Source organism: Amblyomma maculatum, chromosome 2, assembly GCF_055883805.1.
Source record: "Amblyomma maculatum isolate TAMU_Amacu chromosome 2, ASM5588380v1, whole genome shotgun sequence".
Classification (NCBI taxonomy): Eukaryota; Metazoa; Arthropoda; class Arachnida; order Ixodida; family Ixodidae; genus Amblyomma; species Amblyomma maculatum.
The window spans coordinates 10,282,516-10,310,243 of NC_139345.1; the positions used below are offsets into that span (position 1 = coordinate 10,282,516).

The 27,728-nt window shown below is 48.1% G+C and overlaps 1 protein-coding gene across 1 annotated transcript in view; it reads left to right on the forward strand.

Moving 5' to 3' along the window:
- The first annotated feature begins 6,983 nt into the window (after nt 1-6,983).
- The window catches only part of LOC146197921 (integrin alpha-9-like), a 70,879-nt gene continuing 50,134 nt past the window's right edge, over nt 6,984-27,728 (forward strand). The window contains exon 1 of the mRNA XM_084593198.1: nt 6,984-7,480. Within this exon, the coding sequence (XP_084449324.1) occupies nt 7,317-7,480 (164 nt within the window). The 5' untranslated portion in view covers nt 6,984-7,316. The remainder of the gene's footprint in view (nt 7,481-27,728) is intronic.

The following is a 27,728-nucleotide window of genomic DNA, read 5'->3' on the forward strand; positions in this document are numbered from 1 at the left end:
ATGCTACTATCAAAGCTAAATATATTTAGTTTATGAAGTAGTAGTTGGTGTGACACTGTCAAAAGTTTTCGCACAGTCAATAAATATACTGTCATTAAAAGAAAACGATCCAAAGAAAAAAAATAAAATCATAAGCAAATGCAATAACTGAATTTCGCAGGGATGATTCTTGCAAAATCCATGCTGTGAGTCAATAAAATAAATTCGATTTCAAATAATTATCTAGGCTAGAATATATGAGTGGGAATAAATGACTGTGTAAAAGTCCAATTCGAGGGGTGTCACTTGAGGAATTGGAACATTCAGCAAATGAATCTCTCGATGGATGACCTGAATGAGTCGGTTAGGTCTACGATGGCGTTTGGCCGGTCATATATTCCAATTTCTGACTACCTAAGCAAAGAAGGATGAGATGTGCAAATATCAGGGCAGGAAGAGGGTAGGCGCACTTCCCATGCAATTTAATTGTACGGTTGGAGATGCGGTGAGCAGGGCTGATAGTGTACTCAAAAGGATGGTAATAAATCTTTTGAAATAAACACAGTCTGGCTATTTTCGGTGGTTATAGTTAAGGTTGCAAGGTATTACGTTTTAGTTCTGAGGCATTAATATTATAAGAATAGGCCAAGAAGGTGAACCTTGCAGCGCGATTTCGCACTGCTAAGAGAATAGTTGAAAGGTTATTGTGATGAGGATCTCAAATCGGTCATGCAAAAAGATTTTACTGATTTGAGTGCTTATCACATGACTTCCTGAAAGTAACCAGGGATACGACTCGCTTTGTGTCCTTGGTTACTTTAGAGAAGATCATGTGTTAAGTGAAGGCATAAATATTTGTAAGTTGCCACTGAGGTGATTACTGAATTTCCGATCAACTCACTTTCAGATAGTTTTGAATGACGTTGATGGAATCATAACTGAGACGTTTTCTTCGCATTTAAAACGTTAAACGTTTGCTAAACCAGGTTAATACGCGCTTGATGTCAGATTAAAGATGCATATGGTCATCGTTGTAATAACGGAGTGATAGATCACGCAATCATCGTGCGAACTTGGGATTGCTATAACGGATGTTAGTATAGGCACATCGTATCGTTTATATTATCAGGCAGCGCTGAAGAGAGAAAAATATACAAACCTTAACAATATGTATAAAAAAGAAGCGACATCAGGCCAGGTACACAGAGGAATAAGACAATGAGCATTTGTTAGCATCAAGTAATTGTTGACCAATATTGAGAAAGCAGCAGATGCAATTAAAAACAGATTCGCGAAAATTTATGCTTGAGAGTTTTAGGAAGCTTCATTTGTGAGGAACTTTATCAGAATCCTTTTCAATATCGGGGAAGAGGGCGTCGATTTAGAATGTTAAAGTCAATACTAACAGCGTGACACAAGATAAACCATTTAGAAAGCAATGCTGGTTAGGGTAAAAGTAAGGACAGACTTTTCTGTAGCTGTCTAGTGCTTTTATGTTGTTTACTAGTTTTTCGTGGTAATTAGACTAGGAAGGAAGACAGACTACAAGTTACGGTTAAAAATATTGAAGTTTCATATACACACAGTGTGCGCTGCCCGATTACACAGAACTTATTGTAAACACCGTTCCGCTCAACGAACCGCTTCAACACTCACTCGTCTCAGCTGTTTAGCGCACCGGTTCCGGGCCACACTGGTGTTCTGGTTTGTGACAAAGTTAATTAGCACTCTTGCAGTTAAAAAAGAAAACGGACATAAATACGCTCAGAAAGCACACGGAAGATACGAACAAGTGCAAAAGCCTCCCTTCTGAGAAAAGTCGAGAGGCAGCGTCCGTCCCAGCCTCAGCCGTTCCTTCGAAATCGGGAGGACTGCCTCGGGGCCCAGCGAGTCCGCCGCAGCTCTCGCTCTCCTACTCTAGCACACTTAACACCAAGTCCACCTCCCTCCTCTCGAAAAATAAAGAAAAAAAAATAAAACGAGGATGTTCGTTTAAAGCACACACAATTAAAATAATGATCGTCTCAGGAACTAGACTGGTGACTCTATGCACCTACAACAATTCTGAAGGTCTAGTAGGAAGTCGAAAATTTTACTCCGCTTTGCTGACGCAAAAAGCGCTGGTAATCTTAAACCAAAGTGATTTCCAAAGTGAACTGTACTTACGCAGAATGACTGCTGCCCCAAAGTAATTCCTTACATGACTAAATTATCAGGCAAGGATGGCATATTATAATCCCCTACAGTAAAATTGCCAGAAATAATAAAATATAATGTAACTTGATACAGTTTAGTAAAGGTGCTGCTGGCAAGAGAACGGCTTTAGACCAAAAAAAATAAAAAGGAAGCTGGTACAATTCTACAACAATATAATTATATATGACGACACGGCCATGATGATTAACAAGGCTTTTTCTTGGACTAGTTGTTGGAGTTATCTCGTTTCGGCGAGGAATAAAGCGCAAAAACGACAGGGGCGTGAGAGAGACAGGACGAAGCGCTTTGTCTCCTCTCTCTCTCTCTCTCTCTCTCTCTCTCTCTCTCTCTCTCTCTCTCTCTCTCTCTCCTCTCTCTCTCTCTCTCTCTCTCTCTCTCTCTCTCTCTCTCTCTCTCTCTCTCTCTCTCTCTCTCATATCCTTGTCTTTTTTGCTCTTTATTCGTCGCCGAAATGAGCAAACGGCCATGATAGGCTGTGCTTGGCTAACGAACTGGAAGTAAGAACTAGAGCGAACAGCAAACTATGTCTGCGGCATAACTGAGTGGTCACTTAGTAGTAACACTTTCTTTCAGCCAGTGAGCGCGTTATTTGCAGGAAGCTCCTTGGAGCGAGTAAAGCATACATTTGGTGTCGCCGTTTATGAAAAACTGTGCGCCGAAGACGTACAATGGCGGCATTTCTTCTCTGTTTCCATATATATATATATATATATATATATATATATATAAAATGGGTCTGAATTGCTCCGTTAATTTCCAGATTATTGGTCTCTTCGATTTGGCTTGCACTGGCTGCACTAGTTTTGAAAAGTGCTGCAGCGGTGCCAGGCGGTAACGTGAGCGTGCAGTGCCAGTTCCAACACTGGCGTTCGGCGGCAACTGCCAAAACGAGAACGCAAGTGTGGGACTCTGCAACCTATAGCAGACGCGTGCGCGCATCATGTATCGCGTGCTGTAACATGATCACGTCCAATTTCGAAGCCACCTGCCGTAGGCCTACCGCACTCGATCGGAAAGTGGCGACGACAAACAGTGACGTTGACTGCGACCAATTGACCAAAACTCGCGACTCTATGATCGTTATATCGGCCGGTATGCGAAGATGCCATTCATGCGCCTGAGTACGAGAGAACATTGTAAGCAGTTGCCACCAGTATTAGTTTAAGTAACACTGCCTAACGTGCATGATTGGTTTCTGCGGACTTCTGTCTAAAAGCGCTAGCTGCTGAAAAGATGCACGTACCTTGTGCGCTCTCAGACGTCTATGTACTCCGTGGGCGACAAGTCTCATGTCGCAGAGTCGCTGCGCACGCTATCTTGTGGCACACACAATTGGCGCGACAGAAACTCGATCGATCGCAACTGATTTATGTTCGCAGCTACCCGTCTTCTTAGGTCACAACACGATTAAAAATAAATACTACCTAGGACAACGCAGTGCGTGACGTCACACCCCACGTGACACAAAAGCGAGAGATGGGCAGGAGCTGCCAACTTGGGTCTCTCGTTTCACATGGGACGGTTACGTCAGAATCAGCCTGCTAGGACGCTGGCATTCACGTTACCCCTATAGGTCACTAAGGCACGTTCATACGGCTTGATTAAAGCGGGGCTTTATATGTGGGCTGAGGAAGAAGAAAAAGAGAAGAAGAACGCTCGGTCACCCGCAGCTAATGCTTTCGCTCAATATTTGGTTCAGCAGCGTTAAACCCTTGTAATTTTTTTTTTCTGCACCTTCTCTGGACCGAGTGGAGGATGGGCGAGAACTCGTGCAGAACTAGCCCTGTACCTTGACAAAACGAGCAGAGAAGTGCAGACGGCGCGCGCGGCACCGGCAAAACGAGGACGGGCGGTGCTGCACTATTTGAACTAGTAGTGCAGCTGGTGCAGTCAAATCGAAGAGACCTTATATAAACCATAAATTATTTACTTCTGGCATCAATCTACTGAGGCCCGAACCGTTTTACGAGCTAGCTTGTAAATATATTTACAAGTAAATAAATTTAAAAAATAAATTAGGTGGACACTTAAGCTCCGCCGTTAAGGGTATGACGCGATACATGTATAGCTTTTCACACGCACGGACGATGTTTTGCTCCTTTTGAATATTTTATTATTAGTATTTTTATGCAGCTATATTTAGCATCAACAAATATTAGTTTTCCATTTTGAGCAGGTTGACTCCCTTGGACGCATCTTCATTTTTGCAGTTATTTCAGTTAATTAATTGATCAGTTACTGACTTTTCATTCTGAACATTTTGACACTTTTAGACCAGCTTTTTCATTTTATCATTCTTGTCTATTAATTCATCAATTAATTACAATGATTTCATTAAACCGTCATTGCCTATCACACGCCAGTCAATCATCAATCGCTAGAGCCACAAATTATCATGATACGATTTTTTTTACGCAGCCCCTGATTATGTCTGGCAGGCGGTGCCGACTAATACGCCGACGGCTTTTCGACCGAACGCGCTTATACAAGCTATATCGCTTAATATTTACAAGCTGTAATTAGTAAATATATTCCCAAGCTATCTCACCAATTATACTACAACACAAGGTTCGGTCCTTGCCGCGAGCCTGGGTCGCATATTAATGTAGGCGAAAATAAAAACATTTGCAGAAAAAAATGCAAAATTTCTCCGAAGTCTGCGTATGCTGAGTTTTCGGTGCATGGGGTGGTTGAAACCGTTGAAACGAACTTAGTGTGCCTCACTGCCGCGAACGCAGATTTAAGGAGCTGTTCATTCGTCTACAGTGCGGCTATACATTTTTTGTTCTAAGTCCGTGTATTGCAAGGAATTTTTATTATGAATAGCCGAAGAAGTTTCGGGCAGGAGCAGCAGCACGAAAAGCAACATTTGGAACAATAACAAGGTAACCTATTATTTCGAAAAAAAGAAGGTGATTTCTTTAGCTATATGGGCTAAGGCTAATAAAGTAAAACAAAATGAAATTATATACAGAACAAACACGCGAGGGAAAGTAGCATGAGAGCGGAATTCAAATTTTTTACTCGAATGAACAGATTATAAGAATTGAGTTGCAGATGGGCTAATTACAGGGTTATTTCTTGTTACAACTGTTAGGAATAAGCCTACACTTTACAGATATAACTTTTTTGATTTTATTAAACAATAAAGCGGCGGCAGTGGCAACCACCTCCACCTCGATATCCGCCCAAGTTTCCTAAGTTCTGCCATGACTCGGATTACTTAAATTGGTCTTGGGTTCACATTGGGCATGAGGAGACAGAGACACAGACTCGGGATATAATTTTAAACATATTTAATTAAAACAGCTGGCTCGGGGCTCGTGGCGAAGAGAAACAGTGACATTCTTGAAATACTTACCCGAAAGGTTTTGTGTGCGTGTGTGTGTGTGCGGCGAACTCCTAATTTTCGGCGAACATTCTTCCTTAAAAGGAGCGAATGTGAAGGCTCGTGCGCGTGCACGAGGCTGCGGACGCCGGTCAGTGACATTTCCTGGACGCTGCTGTCCGCGTCATGCTGGCATTGAGTGGCCAAACTCTACGCATGTCCATATTTGGTATCGCAGGATTCATTGTACATCGAACAAAATTTATTACTTTTTTTTTTAATGCACAATCATTAGCAGCAGAAGTGCCCATTGACTTCAGATGACCCGACCAGAATCAAGGAAACTTCGACTGAAGTGACGCTGACGCGAGGAGGACAGCTAATGGGCGGGATGCAGTTCTGTATGGAGGCAGGGAACCCCCGGTGACTAAACTGAGAGTAACCACCCTTCTACCCAGTGCGCAAGCATCTTGCCGGACGCGCAAAGCCGCGCTTCACGACTGACGGCAAGTAGTGGATGAGCAACCTTTCCAATTTTTCCAGATTGTATGAAATCGGGCAGCAATGCTGTTCAGTTCGGCGCGCCCTAAGGTACCCCTTTCCTTTTTCTATCGGACGTACGCCGATCTGCGGAAGTAAGCGCAGACGCCACTGCAAGTTACTACAGCTACTAAAACAAAACCAAAAACAAAAACAATCCAGTAACGCAGCGCGGCGCGTCTCGGCACCAAATGTTACGCGCAGTCCTGCGAGAAAAACTTCCCCTCGTAGTACCGGAACACATTTGTTTCCCTCTTTTCGCTTTGACCCACAGGATGGGATGCGTCAGTCATCCACATTTCGCGTTCGTTGCCTCATCTCTACGTCTGCGCTCCTCGTAGCCGCCAGTGACGCGGACTACGGCGACAGCTGGTCGCGCACGCTGACTACTCGACCCCTCCGAGTCATCGGCATGCACACACATATCGGAGGCGGGCGCCGCGCCGCCGCCGCGCCATGCGCGCGGAAAGCGCATGTGCGTGTTTGCGTTCGAACAGTATGCTAGTAAGATAACTAGTCTTTCGTCTTACACCTATAAATGTACACGTTAAAAAATTCCAGAAACGCTTCGCAGATTGCTGCATCACTTATTGCAAATAAATAAACTATATTTTGAAATCTTTTTCTCTCCTATTGGAATACTTTAGTTATTAATTTTCTCACTAGATGGCGCAATAACTTGTTAGTGTACACGTTTTGGATTTTATTTTTGATTTGAAGTTGTTTAACTGAAGTAATTGTAACTCTGGGAACGTCACAACAGAAAGAGGTGACGTAGCCGTGTTCTCTCTATGGAGGACGATAGGAAGGAAAGGTTCTTTTTTTTTTTTTTTTTTTCCTCCTCGCTGCGGGCGCTGGCTGCTGCTGCGGCGGCTCTGTGTGCGGAGAGAGGAAAAAAAAAAAAAAAGAATGATAACGTCCGAGAGGTGCGTGCGCGTTTGTGCGTGGAAAGCAGCGGGCCGGCCGAGGAGGGGCGACACGCCACTGCTATCCGGAGTTGCCGCTGTTCGCCGGACAACTCACCGTCGCTCGCCGGGCGTAGGCGCACGCGGCTATTCGACAGGCACGCCGCCGCAGTTTCAACGCATGCAGCTCAACAAGTGGTTGTCAACAGTTGGCCTTCGCTAGGGCAGAAGCAGCCGACTACTCGCGCGTCACGTGTAGTGCTAGAGCAGTGAACGACGACTTTCTACATATTGTGGCTGACATCGAGTGCGGGTAAAAAGCAGGTCAACCTTCGGCCGTGTTCACGATGGCAGCGCGCTGGTGGACGGCCATCCTAATGTGTGTCTGTCGATGGAGTGCGGTTGTGGCGAGTAATTTGGATACGGCTAATCCTACTGTGTTTAAGGGCACCCAGCCAGGTTCCCACTTCGGCTACGCCGTGGAGCTCATCGCCAATCGGGACGGAAATTTGTGAGTCGTGTTTACCGTCTTTGTCATTCTTTTGTTAAAGAGTGAAGTAGCAAGCTGGCATGCAGTGATGTAAGTGTGGGTGTATTTTAAGTGTTGTATTGTGGGTGTGGGTGGATGTAAGTGTGGGTGTAAGTGGTTGTATTTTAACTATTAATGCCGGGCAAATTCATCCTCGCACTATAAAATGCCGCCGGAGAGAAATGAAGCGCATAAACGGAGTGCATTAGAGCAGGTAATTCTTCGTTGAGCAGCGTGTATGTTTACTTGCTGAGACAATTGCCGGCTTGAAGCAGATGTGCCTATAAGCCTCCGATCATTCAGAAAAGACAGTGCTCCTGTGTCTTATGTGCCTTCCAAAGCACACGCATAATCGCGCGCAACGCCTGTTCCAGACGAATGCTGTTCACAGTGTTCCTCAAATTGCGTTATCTGCACAGTTTGTAACAACCCAGGCGATGTGCAGATGCTGCGCGCGTCGTTCACTTCGCGGCTGAAAAGCATTCCCTGACAAACCGAAAGCTGCTGCGTCTGGAACGTCGCGGGGGACTCAGCATGTGGTAGCTAGCTCGCTTCTACGTGACGAGAGACAAATGAAGCACACGACTGGCCGAAGTTGCCGTCCTTCTGCGTAAGGTGTTTTCTGGAGATGACCTTGTTGTAGGCACGCTCGCACTCTCAAGGAGAGCTTTTACAACCGTCCGCGCGCCTGGCCGGACGCGTTGCTCGGACGGCTCCGTAGCTTTCAAATCCGATAAGCAGAGACTTTGCTCGTACTTTGCGTTTTCGCTTGTAGTACACATTTCTTACACTTCCAGGGGTACAAACCGCTTTCGGCTGAAGAACTTTATTATCAGCTTTACGCTTGCGTAAAGATTCATTTCTATCTTGAACGCGCTGTGACATGCTCATAATCATTTATCAGATGCCTTATTTTCAATATTACACAGTCTTCCGCGCTGGGTGATCTGAAATGTTCTTCGAATCATTTTCACTGCAGCGATTTAATCCAACGTACGGAGAAGGTTAGACTTTTTCGCCCGTGAATAGTTTGAACCCAGTCAGGTTACTTAGAAGAACATTAAAGTCACTTAATTAGGGATGTTTCCAAGCCCGCGGCGTGCTCGCTCATATTTCAGAGGCGCGGCCGCTTCTAGGGGCAAAAACGAAGTAAACCAAGCCAAAAATCTTCCGGACGCTGTAATGCACTACCACCTGCCCGTTCCGCGAAACATGTTCGACGGGAAGAATCGAAGACGTGCTCTTGGAAATCTGTAATTACTCCGTCCCGATTCGGGCCGCTCACGTGTAGAACCGCGTTGACCACGCCCCTCCTCGTGTTCTCTTTGATACGCGCCGGCGTTTGGTTTCTCTCCTCCCCCGTTGAGCACTGCCCTCGCCCACGACGCGCCAGAGAGAGCGTTGCCCTGTTTTACGCCAGGTGCTTGTCAGCTTTGGGAGGAATGAGATTGACCTGGAAGAGGCATTCGAACATATATGGCAGCTTTAGGGAACGTGTCGACCATGCAGAGTGATGTCGGTTTTCGAACAAAGCATAAAGTTCGTGCCACGACAAAATCCTCCTTCAACTAGAAAATTGTGAAGAGACTGATAAGAGTGTCTGATACATAGGATTAGTAATATGTGTCAGCAATCTTCGGCAATGTCATTAGTACCGCGCCTTGTTTAAATTGCCATAATATATTTATCCCACGATTACAGTTGTCTGGTCTACGGTGTCGCATAGTAGACATCAGAATGCGCGGAAAACATGGCGGGAGTCTTCGCTCAGATTTATTATTATTATTATTTTTTTTTTGCGTGTGTGTATGAAAGCCGTCGCTGTCAGGAAGGCGGAACATTGAATAAATACAAAGCGTGCGTTTTGTATCCGCCTCAATTGCTTTCTTTTATTTCCTTGCGTACGCACTTCCTTGAGCGACAGCCCCGTGTCTTCGTCGGCCCCGTCATCACGTCACGACGCTCCACATCTCGCTCGTCACGAGTCAAGCCCTTTCGGTGCACGGCATGTCTGCGTGCCTGTCGGCGGTTTAGAAAGAGCAGGTCTAGACGCTGTAACCACGCATAGCTTCACGAAGCCGCGCTCTTGTGTGTCCATTTTGTATTCATGTATTCGGAACTCGTCCGCACTTCTCGTGTCGTCGCATTTTCCCACGTAAGCCCTTCGGGTGACGTCGCCGTGTTCTCGCCCCTTTTGGCGGATATTTTACTTCTGTCGGCTATGCTGCACGAAATAGTCTCTAAATATGTACGCGGAGGTGTATACAGAGCTCGCGAAATGGAGCTGCGTAGCCCGCCCGTAGTCTGTTATTTCCGCCTTTCGATGGTGCGCCATGTTTCGTTGCGCACACTTTATCACCATCCTGCCATATGGCATTTCTGCAAAGAATATCTTTATAACGCTCTTGGAGCTGCGCACTTCGGTTGCATTGCCGGTACGTGCTACTTACGAAGCCTAGCTTTTTGCGTAGCATATATGTGAATGACGCAACGACAATAGCAGGTGAGCCTGTCACAGTAGCGCGAAATTAGTGCTCAACGTGCGAAACGATTGTGCCAACGCTGAACCCGCAGACATTGAGAGGTGATCTTTTTTTCTTTTCTTTTTCACAGACGCGATCAGCATGAGTCATCCTTGCAGGTTACATGTCCTTTCATCGATTGCCGCCATCTTGTGCAAACCTCACGAGAAAAACGAAAAGAAACAAAAATGTGCGCAGAAAATTAAAGTATCGTTTAAGGCAGCGAAGCATGCAGAGACTTCCGGCACCTGATTGAAACCTCATAAATTTTATGCTAGTGCAGGAAACAGGAGTTGAAAAAGTAAGACGGATGCAGCTGCTTGTCCGCCCCTTTCCCAGTCTCCGGACCGTCCTTTCGAACGAAAGAATTCGAAGAATGCAAGAAGGTCCCCGAGCGTGGCCGTGGTTTCCCCGGACAGGCGAGGTCCCGCCGAGCACTTCTGCGTCGCGCGGTGAAACCACGATGGGTGCTCCTTTCCTCACAAAAGAAAGAAGAGCAGGAGGGGAAGGCAGGCGGCGACCGGTGCTCGAGCGCGAAACCTGTTGGTGCTGGCGGGGTACGGGCAGCAGCAGATATGATGACCTCGCTTTCCTTCGTTTGGTTTCCCAACGCGACGCTCCCACTGTATGTACTACGTTTCTGCCTCCGTGCCGGTGATTTCGTGTTGGCGCGAAGACACGTCGAATGGGCAGGTTACATGTAACGTTCACCACCGGCCTGTTTCACCGATAACCACTTAAATACGCTGAACTAAAGACTCTTCCGATAATCATGGCGATAAGGAAGAAGCTGAAGAGAAAGGACTCACTCTTGGTCACAGCCGATTCACTTACGAATGCTGCGATATTTCGGAAAAAATAGCTGGCGATGAATTTGGGGTAGGTCCCTTGGCACGCAACGGAGTTGAACAGCTTTAGAAGGATCTTTTAAAAGGTGCGCCGTGCCCAGAAGATATGTTATCATCATCAGACGGACTATATGCACTGCAGGGCGTCATGTGCTAGCTACGCTTTCCTTCCCTTGGAATCCAGTTTGTTACCCTTAGCGACCATGTCTTCGCACAATCCAGTTTGTTACCCTTAGCGACCACGTCTTCGCACTACCTGTCCTTTGCATGTCCGTTCCTTCTTGATTTCGACTAGACTGTCATTAGAGCGAGTTATTTCTCCAGCCCACTTGGCATGCTTCCTAGTTGCACCTACCATTTTCCTTTCCACAGCTCTCTGCTTTGTCCTCAGATTAGGAGAGCGCGAAAAGACAACATTCCTGACTGAATTTGCTTCATACAGATATTAAAGCACGATGGCTGGGGAGGAAAGAAAACGAAAAGAAACGCGGTTTCGTAGACGCATTTTTCTGAAGGCGCGGCTCTGAAGGAAAAAAAAAACAAAAAAAAAACAACATGAAAGCCTGCTAATTTAAGGAGACACAGAACGGAAGGTTGCAAAAACTCCTATTCTTCATGGGGGTGGAGTAAAGGTACCGAGCGGTAACAATATCCTTTTTCGCCGCTCGTCGCGACGTGTCGCCCGGCTCTCGAGGCCAACTCTGCTCGTCTTCGAACATGCGATTTGCCTCGGCGGGTTTGCCAGACGGTGCTATTTCAAGGAGCGCCGTACCGGTTCGCTTTATATGCGCGGTCAACGATCTGCCGTCGTGCAAGGCTCAAGGTTAATCACTGCCTGCACGCGGGATTCTTTATCGCGTTGACACATGTGCAAGCAAAATTGTTGCAGGTGCTAGTTGCAAGCGTGGATTGCGAAGGCCGTCCCGCCACACTTGACGACCGCCGGTGAGCTCTGACCAGATGGACGCTTCTCGACTGTCGGTTAAAGCCTCGGCACCTGCGTAGCAGGACTTCTTGTCATCCCCTGCGTACTTGAAGCTTTGCAGGTGGATAGCCTATGGGCAAGCCCTGCAAAGTCTCAGTTGCATGACGTTGCCTTCTTTTGCATATTTGTTACCCTGAGCTACTCTGTATTCCGTAGCGCGATTAAGTGCTTCAGAAGCTGCCCAGGTCACCAACTTCACTTCAGTCCAGGGCGGGAGACTTCTGCAGTTTTCGTATGCCGGCCGTCCGCAAAATATACGTCGTTCTCTATCAGCAAATTTGGAGTTAGAATCGCAGAAATAAAGAGAAAAATAACCATCTTTTTTTTGCAACACTATTGTACCAGGAGTTTTGACCGCGCTTTGCACAACGGACAATGAATAAGCTTGAAAAAATGGCTCCACTTCATCAGTGGCAACGTCGGAACCTCCGCCTCAACATGCTTTCGGCAACATTGGATCCGACATCTTTTCTTCGTCTCTGCCCTTCGTGCACTGAGTGACCACTAAACTGTGGTTATCAGATGGTGCAGCAGGCATCGTTTTACTGCCTGCAGGACATCGGATTCAATCCTGGCGCGGGTCCCTTTCCCTCGCCTGCTCTTCGAAACGACGCTCCATTCCGAAAGTGGCTGCTCCCAAGCCCCCCACCCTCGATATTGGACACAGATGCCACAGGCTTTGCTATGTCAGTAGTGTTTTCGCGTGCTGTGAGCGCGGCCAGCGTGAGCGGCGGGGAGGCTCCCGGCAACGTGCCCGCTATGTGTGGCGGGCAATGGCATCGAGTGGATCGAAGAAGGCGCAGCTATTTGCAGAGCGTATCGCGCCACCTTATCGCATTCGTCGAGAGTCGGCGTGAAGTCCCGCAGGACCGTTGCCTTATCAACGTGAAGGACGGCGAACGCCCACTTACGCCCACAACTGCCCCCCCCCCCCCCCCCCCCCCCCCCCCCCTCGCCACAGTGGTCGTCTTCTTTTAGGGTGCGGCTCTTAGCTGCACGTGGCTCCGGGCAACGTTGCTCTGGGCGTGCCGCCTGACATCTCGTGAAGAATATGCGTTAAAATCCAGGGGCTCACTTACAAGCGGAGAGATGACCGCCTTGTTCTACCCTCCAAGGCAGAAATTATCATGAGACCCCAAATTTTTTTTTTTTTTTCTCCGCACTTAGAATGTTCTATGACTGGCCTGTCCGAAACAGACAGCCGCCTCAGATAGGCACCAAGTACAGATAGCTGATAGGCCGCTGCCGTTACCATTGTTCTGTCACGGCCGTTCGAGCGGCCGTAGTTCGTGAAACAGTTTTGTTCTTGTTTTGATTCTTTAGCACTCTTGCACTGCCAGACGTCCTGGCTGTTGGAAAATGGACAAAAATATAATAAAAGTATTCGCTCGGCGAGTATGCTGAGTTAGAGCGTTTTAACCATTAAGTAGGACAGTATAAAGGAGGCTGTGGTAGGACTTGTTGCATCATGAATTTGCGCGTATGAGACTTTTCTTTTATGTTTACAATACCTAATTAAAGACCCACAGAGGGATTCTACATAATCGACGGGGGCAATATTGCACGCTCACAGTTAAGACAGGATGCAAAAAATACAGAAGAAACAGCGGCTAAAAAATGCATCGCAGTTGTTAGCATTCGCCACGTAGCTCGGCAACTCGTTCAAAAGTTTAATAGCCAATAGCAAAGGTGATAATTTGAAGAGGCTAGTCCTGCAATGCGCTTAAAACGCACCTCGAAAGAAAATTTAATAGGACATAGCGCAAGCAGGTTATGGTTTATTGCTCTTCGCCGTTGCACTATGTGCTGGCATTTTCTTTACCGTGCTTCCACTCGGAGACGAGGAAGCATGCGTGCACGCGCACTGACATGAATAAACCCAGGCTACTTCCTCCCATCTCTGCTCTGTGGTTGGTTCGGGGGTAACGAAACACGCCCCTGCACACCTGCAGGGTCAGGAGCACGAACAAAAATACACACACAAAAAAAGAGCAAACACGGGCGATTGACGTCTGCCAGCCCGCAGTCACGTCAGCTTCAGCGCCGGCTCCCGCGTCGCTTGGTCGGGATGCGTTCGGAACTACCATTTCCAGCCGGGCAGGCAAGAGCGCGTGGAAAAAAAAAAAAAGAAGAGTGCCGACGACTAGGACCGGCGGCGGCTGTGGAACGGGCACCGTGCTGCTCACGGACAGCAGCAGTTCCCGCGGTGCGGTCACAGACCCGTTTCGTCACCGCACCAAGCTTCAAAACAGCAGCGGCGTCGACGAGTCCGCGCGTCGCTCCGTGCGCTCGCACGACCTTGCCCGCTCGCTGCCCCTGGCATTGACCGGCGGACAAAAAGGACAGGCGTCGCCTGGCTGACGCAGCGATAATATAGCAGCGAGTCGACGGAAGGCGACCGCTTGTGTGCTGGTGGACGCGCTTTGCTGGACTTGAATATGAGTCATGCTGGATTCCACTTGCCGATCAATCTACCGCAATATTAGGGCTGGCCGAGCATGACGTCTGGAAGCCTCTTCAGGAGACGACAATCTAAGTGCCAGCGAACAGCGGAGTGCCGATGGAAACAAAAGAGCGATGTCATTGATATTATTATTATTATTATTTTTTTGCTCATTGGGCCAATCCAGTGATGTTTATATGTGTGTCCGGGTGCTGTGCGGACCGCTTGCTTTGAAACAGCACTGAAAGACGAGCGAACTGTATGAGATGCTTGGCGGCCCTTTCGCTTGATTCAAATCCTATCAGAATATGCTTACAATTGCTGTCGTGGACATGCAAATAATGAACGAAGCAGCTAATAACGAAATAAAAAACGATCAATCAAATGTTGTCGAAACAAGAAAGCAGCCTGCATGTTAAGCGAAAAAAAAAATGTATTTTTCACGTTTTTCAGACATCACTGATTGCAACAGATAACAGCGAGCAACGCTGTCACTGAAGTGCAAATAAGCAGGAGGCAAAGGGCGTAAAAATCAATAAAGGTTCAGCGCAGTTATACCTTAATAGGTGCAACGTGATTCGTAGTTCTCCTGTTCATGCTGCGGCTCCTGCTTGGTTGAATGTTTCATTTATTTGAATGAAGCGGCAAATATCGGCATCATTTCAGACCGCCTCGCTGGTGATAACGGAAATTAATGACGACTGATGCATGCAGTATGAAATGGAAAATCATACTGGAACAAGCATGTAAGGGCAGAGGGGCAATAAGCAGTTTGCTTTTATTAAGTAGGTTGTGAATGCAGTGTGGTTGTCTGCGATTTAGCCCACCAGCGACTGTGGAGGCGTTAATTTAAACTCCGTAGGTAATGAAGAAAGAAGCATAAAAAGAAAAAAAACTGCGACGGAGAAGCGTAAAATGTTAGGGTATGGCGCCGCTATAGTGGCAAGCCTGCGCATGCGTTTGCCATATCGTGGCGCCATCACGATGGCTGCGGAGTAAGGTGGAGCGCGCATTCTAGAAAGACTACCGTGCAATGCACCGCTTAAAGCTCTGTGGCATAGTTTGCTTTAAAATACGAAAATAAAGGAGGAGATGAGGGGACGTTCTAAATTTTTGGTCAATATGCGTTGCTCGGATGAGGTGGAGTCTAGTGGTTTCCGATTTGAAATGATAAGCTCCCCAGGCTTACGCCGCAGCCTTCGTGCCCGGTTTATTTCTTACCAAAAAACTTTAGTCGTAGTTGCACTGCGGGAAATTCGCACGTTATGATATTTACGACTTGCCAAGCAGTAATATCGCCTGGCGAAGCTCGACCAACCAAAATACGTGTTGTCCGCAAAAGGTGCTGGCCCGCCTCGAGCTTCAGTGGTCACAGAGGGAGAGCTCTCTTTGGAAAGGTATTATCGCAGGCGTATGCGGGATTTACACGCCAATAATACCGATATGTTCATAATATGGTAACGAGAAATCCTTAGACAGAAATGGCTCTTAATAGCCTAATGTCCGGGATGCCTTGTACTTCCACAATATAAGCATGGTTGTAATCGTGGTATAATGGCACGGGAATGGCAATATGGGCACCATAAATACTATTTATTGGCCGTACGTACAAGGCATAAATTGAGAAAGGCGAACTGTCGGCGGAAGATTGCCGAGTAGCCGCACAAGGTCATCATCGAGGAAGAGGGGCAGATCCTCTCCTAATAAGGCACGATGGTTGGGGCAACAAGACGAAGTAACTCGAGAAGCGGCAGTCTGCTCTTCCGTCAACGCTAGCTAGCCGGCCCCAGTGCACGCGAGTGCCGCGCGATTACATCCGGACGCACGATTACAGCCTGACCCCGAGCGCGGCGACGGAGGTAATTCATGCGGGCGGCATGTGCGACGACCAACCGTTATCTTGTTTCCGTGCGGGGTGAAAGAGTGCCCTATCACCGCGGTGCTGACAGCCGCGGGGGGAAAATGCGGGGACCATATGAGTGCTGCGGAGGAAGGGTTCAGACGTCGCCCATCACAGTATTGTGGAGGTCGCGGCGCGGCCGAATGCAAATATAGCAACCGCGGCTTCCTTTGCCAGATTTAGCGCGGGTTTTTCTGGAGTCTGTACAGGGTGCTTCGAGCGCCCGCGTTTGGCCCGACTTTTGCTGTTTCAATCGTTTCCTTTTACTAGTCGAGTGCGCGTCCGTCGACGCGGTGCACAAAAGTCTTGGAAGACTAACAAGAACCCATTTCGTGTGTTATCGTGCATTTCATGCGTCAACAAGACCGGCTTACATGCGTGAATATCTTTATTAACGCCATTATATATTCGGGCGAACAGCGTTGCATTGCACTTTACAAAGACTGTCATATGCGCTATTGCAGACGACGTCGTTCTTTCCGTTTGCCGGGAGGAAAGGTGCATTCCCGTTCCTCATTTCGCCGAAAAACATTTACTGAGGGTTGTGGGGGGACAACAGTGCGTGACCGGAAGCCGAAGGACACGAATGAGTGTAGTTGGCGTCCTCCTATGCTCTCTCCGACCCGAAGGTCGACAGTTGGAAGTGGAAGACGGCGAACGGGTCCCACGGCACTTCACCCGAAAGATCAGTGACCCTTCTGGCACTGGCGGTGGATTCCTCCTAACGACCTCGGCTAACGACCGGTCTTAAGCTGAGCCCGTTATCTGATCCGATTCAGTGATGCGATCTGATGATGTACAAATGGCTGATTGAACGTTAACTTTGCGAACCAGGCTCGCCAGCTGAAGACCCGAGGACAGTCGGGCGGCCCGTGTTGGTGTGTTCACGTGTGCTTCTGCTTCAATAAACGTCTGCGCAGCCGTCTACAAAGTTGCTTTAATGTGAAGGGGGACATCCCTACCTGAACTAGGGACAAAGGAATGACCCACACGTATGTCACAGCTGTCGCATCATTCCTTGCTAGCTGGCCAGTTCCCGCTATGTAATGTCCGTAACGAAGCATGAAAGTGTATATTTAGCACTTTTTTTTATAACTCACCCATCCTCAATGCTTTTATTTTGACTTTATTTTACGGAATGAAGTGAAACGAAGCGAATGTGCGTTTCTGTGGCTCACTCAGGGGCTGGGAGCTTCTTGGGACGCGCGCGTTTGGGCCATCTGTATGCAGCCACGTGTACGCGTTGTCTACAGCTGATTTCCCCAAGCAGTTGGAATAACGCATGTACGTGCAAATTCATTTTGTGCGACATAGAAATCGGTATAAGTACTCCACTTCGTGACGTCATTCTAAACGTTGGTTAGGCCGTCGAGTATTTGGACGCCGGAGGAATCTCGCACCAGGATGCGTGTTCGGCGGCCCACTTTTCGACGGCGCCGTGCTTGATATTGCGCCGGGAAATATGCACAAGGAAACTGTGAGCTGATTCATGCTACGCAGTGTCACGATCGAACGGTGTTTTACCCTACTCTGGCCGACTGACCTACTGCTCCGATGAGTTTTTCATCTGCTAGTTCATATATACTTGACTCTCCAGTGTTGTAACTGCCTGCATCAGCCTAAAAGCTTGAATGAATGGTTTTGTGCGCGGAAGCATGTGTCCGCAAGATTCTATTGGCCGCCAAGTCTCCTTGTGTAGGTGCTCGTACCTGTCATTGCTACTAAAGCAACGGAGCATGCATCAACAGAAACGCACAGCAATAAATATAACCAGGATGACTCACAACAGCTCCGGTTCGAGCCTCCGCTCATGACGCATGCGCATAGAAATTGGCGTACTTTTCTTTGCCATACAGCATGCGCTTTTCAGCTTCCGTGATGAAGGCTGAGTGAAAACACAACTGACGCTCTTTAGAAAATGTTTACGCATGCGTTCGCTGGAAAGCTCTAAAGATTGTTTTGTGGGGTTTAACGTCCCAAAGCGACTCAGGCTATGAGAGACGCCGTAGTGGAGGACTCCGGAAATTTAGACCACCTGGGGTTCTTTAACGTGCACTGACATCGCACAGCAAGCGGGCGCCTTGCTTTTCGCCTCCATCGAAAAGCGGCCGCAGGGGCCGGGATTCGACCCCGCATCCTTGGGAACAGTAGTCGAGCGCCGCAACCACTGCGCCACCCCGGCGGGGCGGTTAGGAAGCATCCGAGGCAGCCAGTCTGCCTACGTCAAAAGTTTGGAGTCTAATGATACGCCGTGTAATGGGGCTCATTTAGTATTCGTGGGAGTCGTACCTATATTGTAGAGAGCGGGACCGCCACATGTGGCTCAGAAGCAAACGTCATGGCATCTCAACTGTTGACAACGGACACATAGCGCGAATAGCACAAAAAAAAAAAAGAAGACAATGTTGAAAAAGTCGAACTTGCACGGTTGCTATTTACGTCGCATACGATGTAATAAATTTATTTAAAAGCTACAACTCTTATATATAGCGTACAGATGTTGTAATACAATATATCGCTCATTTACACCGCGGAAGAAAACCAAGAAATATATATAAGGAACACTCGGTTAGTTATGAGTGGTTCAGAGAATTATATCGTGACCAGTCCAGAATCTTGCAATTTCAGGTATCATAAGTTTGTAGCGGCTATGCTGAGGGTTTTGTTACGTTACCTTCTCCCTAGTTTGCTGCTTCTGCTCAAGCTCTTATTCCAAACGAGCTTGAACGCTGTTTTTCTGGGCGGCCGTTATTGACTGATAGGCGTAGTGTAAGATGAAGGAACAAAAATATCGAAGAATGGAAGAAAAGAAAGCAAAAAAAAGGAAGGCTCGATCAACACATTTTGGTTTGGAGCTCTCGCTGCAGATCCGATTACGAGGTTGCTACCTCGTTCACCCCCCAGTTTTTTTTTTTTTTGTTTTTATCTTATGTTTGGGGTAGGCGCAAAGTTAATCAAACATGCGGTGAATATGGCAAGCCTCTCTTCTCTTGGGACTAATTTCGACTCCCGTAGCGCACAGCTAGTGGATCGCTGGCGTTGTTGACCCCGGACACCGTTGCAAGTGAAGCCACGCTGCACCGGCCTGACTGGACGACGTGGTGCGGCCATGAAGCCAGACAGCTATGTATGTACTACCTGCCGGTGCATAAGCCGCGTTCCGGGGCGAGGCCCGGTTATTACGCTGTCAAAACTGACGAAGAGCCGCTCTCAGGGCGCCCCGTTCACAGGTCACTTCCGCTCAGCGCGCTCGCGTCGGTCGCCCGCGCGAGAACGCACCTCTCTTCTGCCCCTCGTCCTCACACATTCTCTCTCCTCCCCGTGGCCAGTGAATGCCAAGCAAAGAAACGAAGATCAAAGCGGCTGAACAGCCGCACGATACCTACAAAGCACGTGTACGCGCGTCTGGATGTCGAGCCCGGAGCCCGAGACTTTTACTCCACATTGGAGGGTAGTCTTCTCTCCGCTTATTTAATGCTCAGCAGACTCCCTGCCGTAGCGGCGTGTTTTCTGTGATGTGAAGACAGCGGCACTAACTTTGTGTTGATCGTTACACTGTCATCATTATCATGTTATCGTCATCACGATATTACCACTAGGAACGGTAGTGGCATTTGAAGCCATTATGGCAGTGGCACGGCAGAGATCAGCAATAAAATGGATCGTATGCTGCCATGATATGTGCGGAAGGTCTTGACCAAGCTGCCTTGTGGCGAGAGAAGGCCTATGCTGGTGAGGCCTCTCTCGGAATGTCTGAACCTGAGTGAAGGTAAAAACGTCTCCGGAAAAAACGTCCCCGGAAAAAAAGATCTTCGGGAAAAACGTCTCTGGAAGAAACGGCCCCTGAAGAAGCAGCAACTAGGAAAAAAACGTGCCCAAGGCAAAAACTGGCTTTGGATTAAATGTAATCATTTGGAACCTGTGTCCTCAGGGCGCCCGAGATGCTTGCAAGCACTGCGCAGAAGCATGGTGAAAGAGCCACATAGCTGTTTATATGTTGCATGATTCCGAGCTGCGCAGCTCGTTAAGCAATAATTAAGACAGGCCTAATCAGCTTGGTAATACTGGCCACTGAGAAAGGTAAGCGGAACGGCGCGTGGTAGTGCCGGGGAACCGCCAAAAGCAGAAGGCGTCACTAGAATTACCTCCCAGGCCTTCTGGTGATAAGGGTGATGATGGTGTGAGCAGGAGGAGCCTTAACCGGTCGTGCACCATGGCCACCCTAAACAACGCTCCAAGCTTATGGTCCGGTAAAGCCGGTGGTCAGTTCGCCTTTTCCCTGCAAACAAAGCGAAGACGATGCACTGTCACTGTATTACCGCTGTCTGTTTTTTTGTTTGTTTGTTTGTTGTTATGGACGCCCTCATCAGTTCGATGTTCGCGGTCACTTCCAAGCCGACAGTTAGAACCGCTGTAATAAAGTCAACATACATCATTAATTATTGCAGCTCGCCATGGGGAAACCCAGTCCACGTCCTATACCGGGTACCTTTTGTCCCACTTCGCAAATAGGGACATTTTTTCCGGGAACGCTTCTTCCGGGTCATTTTTTCCGGTGACATTTACTCCGGGGACTTTTTTTTCCGTTTACAGGATCCCGTCAGGTGCTTCAGATTTTAGATAGCAGTTGCCGCGGCCGGCAACACTCTTTTCCTTCTTTTTGATTCCTTCAGGACCCCTACTGTGGGAAATAGAGTTTTACCAAACCAAAAATAATAAGCCACACCACCACCATTTTGCGGCATGTACCAAATTTGTACAGATAGCCATAATTAATTGAAATTACTTTTAAATATTGGTTTGGTTTGGTTCGTGGCGTTTAACGTCCCGAAGCGACTCAGGCTATGAGAGCCGCCGTAGTGGAGGGCTTCGGAAATTTGGATCGCCTGGGATTCTTTAATTTGAACTGACATCGCACAGCACACGGGCGCCTTCGCCTCCGTCGAAAAGCGACCGCAATTCGACCCCGCATCCTTGGGCGCAGCAGTCGAGCGCCCTAACCACGTGCACCACCGCGGCGGGGCAACGTTTAAATATTGTTGCTTATTTGGAAACACAGAAAACATTGCGAAAATTTTTATGTTGAAGGCGGACGTTGCGCTTAATCTGCGAAAAAGAAAAAAAAAACCAGGTGTCACTACCCTTGGCAAAATATACATCTTTATAAACATGGCGGACGACGTGCTACCTTGCTCGCGGTTCCGTAACATGTTCACTGCGCTATTTAAAAGGGCCATTTTTTAAACCTACACCAGCTACACTAGTGTAGCAAAGCACCATTGGAGGTATTGGCGATATTCTACGCTGGTGTAGCTACTGTATGTTAAAAAATGGCCGTATAGGCTCCGTGTGCGCGCTATAGGCACCTTAAAAGTCATTGCTGCACTCAGCGCCACCGCTGGCCATTTTTGCGTCCCGAGTAGGAGTGCGCCACATAGCAATACACGTAGACAAAAGTTTTAAAACCGATTAAGATTTCACACTCCACCTGTGATGTCATACCATCGTGAAGAAAAGCCGAGTACACCCCAGAACAGATTGCGAAAGTACGAAACGTAATTTCAGAGGCGATGCGTTTTTAAAACCCCAAGAATCGGGCGCGTTGGAGTCGACCCCGGCTGCGGGAACTTGGCGGGAGCGCGACCCATATATATGGACTGGAACAAAACTTTCTAATTAATTTTTCCCGTTTTACTGTGTAATCATGTAAACAGCCGTTCGTTCATAGTCGGCGTGTACTTTGAAGAAGACATACAAAGCACGTAAAGTTATTTCTAAGCTTTTTCTTTTTTAATGGCATGCTCGTGTTGTGAAGCCGGACATACCTTTAACAGGCACTTTGTCAGCTGGTATTTCTCCAAATTGCATAAGCTTCTCCTGGAGTCCGACATATTGCCACGTGTGTTGCACTGCATTAGCCAACGGCACACTCACTGCAACTAGACAGTTTAGAATGTGCTACATGAAAAGCAGTTCTCAAACGTCACGAGAAGCGAACGAATCAAGCCACGCACCGTTGCAGACGACGTCGCAGACGATACCTCGGCCGCTTCCGACGTCCGTGTGCGAGCCACCTGTGTTTGTAAACAGAGCAGCGTTTTGGTCGATCAGTGTTCTGACTAGTGTATTTCCAGGTGAAATATATAAATGCATTAAACTGTGTGAATCCATCCACGTCCATGACGTGAGTGAAATTGTGACTGAATATTGAAGTAGTGGCCACAGGCCGACGACAGACGACACACGGCAAATGGAACTAACAGGATACTTACTGACTTATTTCACTGGAAAGAGCACATAAAACAAAAAGGCAGCCAATTGCAGTTATATTAAGACAACAAGAAACAAATTTGTAACGAAAATGTTTACGGAGGAATATAAACAAGAACTTCCCCGTGACGAGAGTCGAGTGAGTTCTGTCGTTCTTGCTCTCATTTTCTTGGTCCCTGGCAAGTCGCGATAATAGCTGTTTCAGTCAACAATGTAACAGTTAGCTTTACTCATTTTGTGACCCATAGGTGTCCGAAATGAGCTCCACGACGAACCGCAAGATTCGCCAGTAACTATACTCACTGCCGCGCACGCCGCATCCAGGGGCGGCTGCACATGGCTCTGAAGTGTGATGCGCAGGCAGCCTTGTATGACATAAAAAAGGGAAAACACTATTTGCAGTGAGGCGATGCGAAATCAGCAAAAAAAAAAAAAAAAAAAAAAATTACTGCTAGATGCAGCACATTCTCAGAAAAGCCTGCTAGTTCGATTTGCGCTCAATAGTGTGCACATAACGCGTCAAAGGGTTGATGAAGCACCTTCAGCCAACTGTTTTTTAAAACGATCAAAACACGAACTCTGCAAGCGTACACCGGCTGTGGAATAGCTTCGCGGCTGGCAAGCCTCCAATGATGCCAACATTTTCAAAGTGCGGCAGCTACCGCGGGTACGACTGGTCCGGACGGCCGTAGCTTTGCGATGACGGGCGATTTTACGCGAGATGTTAGCTGTACGCCAGCTGTTTTGGACCGTGATTCCTTCTTTACGTTCGATTTTACACCATTTAATTTCACAGGGTTCTATATTTCCTATATATTTACTTTTTAGCTCGTGTTTTGGATCTTCGCCCGAGATAGAGTGGATAAATAGTAATTATTCACCAGCATCCTTTCAAACGCAGATGGATATCCGACTCTTGGTGTTTACGCTACAGACGAGATGTGCCTGTAACGTACAATCCGCTTTTCCTTATCGATGCTTTCAATCACGACAGTCGTCTACAAGCAATGCATCACTATTACCGCCACTAACTTTGATGGCGATGACGACGACGGCTATTCCCTTTTTAACGGACTGCTTTGGGGCGCGGGGGAGCCAAGACAGAAAACTCCGAAACAACAGGTATGTGTCAAAAAGAAGAAAAAGAAAGTGCATGTAGCCTCCATTGTTCGCAACTCGCCGCAGGCACGGAATAAATGTTGCTAGCTTGACTCGCGGTGGGGAAAGTGGCCTGCCCGTGCGTGGGAGCGCACGTTGTTGTGAAACCAGGGGCCCCTGCAGAGCTCCGCCAAGTTCGCGTGCCCGAAGATTGTGGTACGAGGGAGTAAGCTCGTCTCCGCCTCGTTGCCGCCGCCGGTGCCGACGGAGTACGCGGTCGGCTTCGCTCTCCGTGTAGCATAGCGGCGAACTATGTTTCCTTCTTGCTGCCGTCTCGTCGGTCGGTATCGCTCTCGTGACACGCGCCTACCGCGGTCGTAAACAATGCAGCAGAACACGGTGGTGAGTCATTTGGCGAGGCGAGCTGTAACGTTGCCGCCCTCTCCCTCCGCGTACCCCCTACGGCACGCGCCGAGGAGCTACGTCAGCTAAGTCTAGAGATGTGTGTCTGCGTGGTGCGTGGGCGCAGTGATCGCGGCGGATGTCAGCTCATTCCATTGGACGAAGAACAGGGGTGGGGGAGGAAAAGAGGCCGGCAGACTATGTTCTCTTTGAGGCGCTGACTGTGTTGCTTCCGCCGACACCGTGTATTAAGTGCCGATTTTTTGCTACACAGGGGGGGGGGGGGGGGGGGGGGGGGGGGGCTGATTTGTATTTCGGCGATTTTTCAGTTCGCTACATGAATGCGGAAAGAAGCGACTGCTGTCAAGGTGCCCTACCTTTTGAATCGCTGCCCTCGCGCGTTTATCACTCGCACTTCTGGCTCACGCTCATTAGTTTGCGTTTTTATGTATTTTTTTAGCGTCCCTATATTCCAGGAGTACCGACAGAGAAGAGGGAAGTTCGGAAAGGACATCGAGGGGAAAAATGCAGGAAGTGCGCATTTTTTTTTTTTTTTTTTCTGAGAGCGTTCTTCAGGTTTCTTTCTTTCTTTCTTTCTTTCAAGCCGCAAGCTACGCATCGCTACTCGCATGCAGTTTGTAGGCTTTTCCAGGGGCTTTTTCTACTGAGTGCTGTAAATTCTTTTTGACGATCTTATTTTGTAGCTAACGTCTATTTGTGTATCCATTCTTGCCACTTTTTAGTTTAGCGCATAGCTGTCGCTAGCCGCTTGCAGTGCAACACATAGTTTGAGTGTATGATGTCTTCATGTGTGCATGCTTGTTCTGTGTGTGTGTGTGTGTGTGTGTGTGTGTGTGTGTGTGTGTGTGTGTGTGTGTGTGTGTGTGTGTGTGTGTGTGTGTGTGTGTGTGTGTGTGTGTGTGTGTGTGTGTGTGTGTGTGTGTGTGTGTGTGTGTGTGTGTGTGTGTGTGTGTGTGTGTGTGTGCGCGCGCGCGCGCGCGCGTGCACGGGGCTCCGGTCGCTGACTGGCGAATGGACCGGACCGCCTCAGCGCCCTTTGGGTTCAGTTTCTTCCGTTTGTTATTTGTAATAGACTTCGGGCGGTGCCACTCATCGTAAATTATGTGCGTCTCCGCAGGATTGGTTTGTTGATATAGCAGACCGGCGTCCATGGATGACGCTTGGGCAAACCCAGCCCCGTCAGCTGTATGCATTCCTCTAAACCGTGGGAATGTACCCTTTAAGAATCTGGGAGAGTTTCCCTAATAATTGTTTCCTGAAGAGACGCAGTGCGACGATCGCAAGTTGCGGCTGGGCGAGCGGTTCGTTGTGGTCGGTTCAAGGGAAGTATACGGACTGCCCAAATCTATTTTCAACAATTTCCTTGAGGGACTGTTGCCAGTAAGAGCAAATCAACTCATGCGCGCCGATCACCTGATCGCTCCTCGTTGCAATCATCCTACGATCGCTCTGATCCTGCAACCAAACTCTCTAAATGCGTCTGCCGACCGAGCACAGGAAGAGTGCCGGGAACTCGTGCCAAGCGTACCTACCACCGGTACATGCATATTAGCGCCAGTGCTTAACGCGATAGTTCGGCTGCGTCAGCGCTGTGTCAGCACAGAGAGTACCGAGTTCCCCCCGTAAGCAGGATATGGGTAGACACGTATGCGAGCGTAAACACTACTGCTGTAGACGGCAGTCTTTTGCGTAAACAAAACTCAATGTGCATGCGTAACATGAAGCTTTCGCCAAGGACATCAGGGAATAGTCAACTGCATTCTTGTGACGCTTGGTACGGCTATTACTGTGGGCCCGCTGTTAGATTAATAACCCGTCGTCAACTTGACAGCAACCACCAACTAGCCCAGCAGCATGCCCTACATAACTTTTACCTTGTTTGTTCGACTGCGCTGATTGCTCTAGTAAATACGATAACGTATGCTTTGACCGTCATTATTTTACTGTATTGCTATAGACCTTTGCATCGGGCGTGGAGGTTGTCGAAACGCCTCCTCTCTGGACTGTTGCAAACCGGTTCTTCTGCCGCCTCCACCGTGCTGACGTCAGGCGCACACAACAGCCCAGCGAGCAATATGGTGACGCCTAGAAGGCCCTCGTTGCAAAAGTCTATATCAGGATGGGAAAATAAAGTACCTGCATACAGAAGAAAAACAGTAATCACAGAGGCGTCAACAGTGCTGAGAAATATGGCGAAAAAAGCAACTAAAGGATCCTCTCCTATGGTTCTTAGAATGGGTTCACACGTGTTATTTCACAGAGAAATTGAGCGAGTCAGAAACATGCAACATTGCATGGGTGGAAGCCGACACATCAGAATAGTCCGACTGGTTGATATTTATATCCAAGGACGGAATAGTGAAATTCTTAACGGGTTTTTCTCGTTTGACAGCAGTTGCTGGTTGATGTTTTTTTTTGTTTTTGTTTTTTTGGTAGTTCCCATCTTGTTACTTTGTCAAATGAAGCACTTGATTTGGCCGGATTAAATTTAAACATTGATTTAATTGAATTGCATGTTTACGTGCAGAAAGTAAGCGGTACACTGATTCAATTAAGAGGATGACATCAGCATGAGAAATACTGAGCTGGGCCGCTCTTAAGACTTCCGCTTTACAGGCCCCCCTTCTACGTAGGAGCAGTGGCCGCGATTGGAGGAGTATTTTGCAGGTCCTGGATGCGCAACCACGTGACACATGAGTGATGTCAGTGATGTAGTCTTACGTCACGTACTGGTACCTCGTGGTGGTCTCTTTTTTTTTTTTTTTTTTTTTTTTTCGTGCGCGCTGCTCAGTCAAAAGGTGAGCGCCGACTCTGTGCGTTCGCAGTTTTTTGTGCTTGCGTTCTTTTTTTTTTTTCTTTTCTTTTTTTTCTTTTTTTTTCTGGTGGTTTGTGTTTGGTGGGGTGGCTGGTATTCGGTGCGATGCAGGGACTTGAGAGCACGGTGCTCGGGAGTCGCAGCGCGCTGCTGGGAGGGTGCGTTTGCTTTCCTCACTCTAATGAAAACGTGCAAGAGCACTGGCCGTATGCAGGTTCGCTGCTCGAGCACGTGCTCGAGGCAAGGTGCAGCGGCAATGCTCCTCGCTTAGCCTGGCGGGTATAATTTACCATTCCATTAATTTTCCCCTCGTTCGTTAATTACGTCCTTATATTTATGTATCGCTTTCTCTCCTTCCATTCCTCTTCAGTATCTATAGCATGAGCCCGACGCAAGCGGCTCGAGTCGCGGGGAACCGGGTTTACATGAACCCGTTTCTGTCGGGCTGACGAATTAACGAACGAGAGGAAAATGAATGGAATGGTAAACTATACCCGCCAGGCTAAGCGAGGAGCATTTAAACATTACTCACAAGAAGCTTCGTCGTTTCATTTCGTTGTGTGAGGTGAAAGTCAACCACAGCGCGGTTGCGCAAATTGCCGCATGGGTGGCTTGCGTGCGCGCCGAAGATGCTGCCGCACCGTAGACGTGTAGCGATCGAGCCCTCACTGCTTTGCAATACCGAGAAGAAGCTCGTGGTAGCGCCCGGAAGCGCTCCTTTTTCGAGCCGACACAGGATGTCCTGACGGCGCCTTTCAGATCGCCGGCGAGGATTCACAGCGCAGTTGCATTGATGGATGACAGCGTATCCACTCAGCGACTCCGTTGCCACTTCTAGGAAAAACCGCGCTGCTCGCTGCCGATTTTGGACAGCTCGGCGGCGGCAGAGAGCAGGGTATACGCGCAGTGTTGTCGCGCACGCTGTC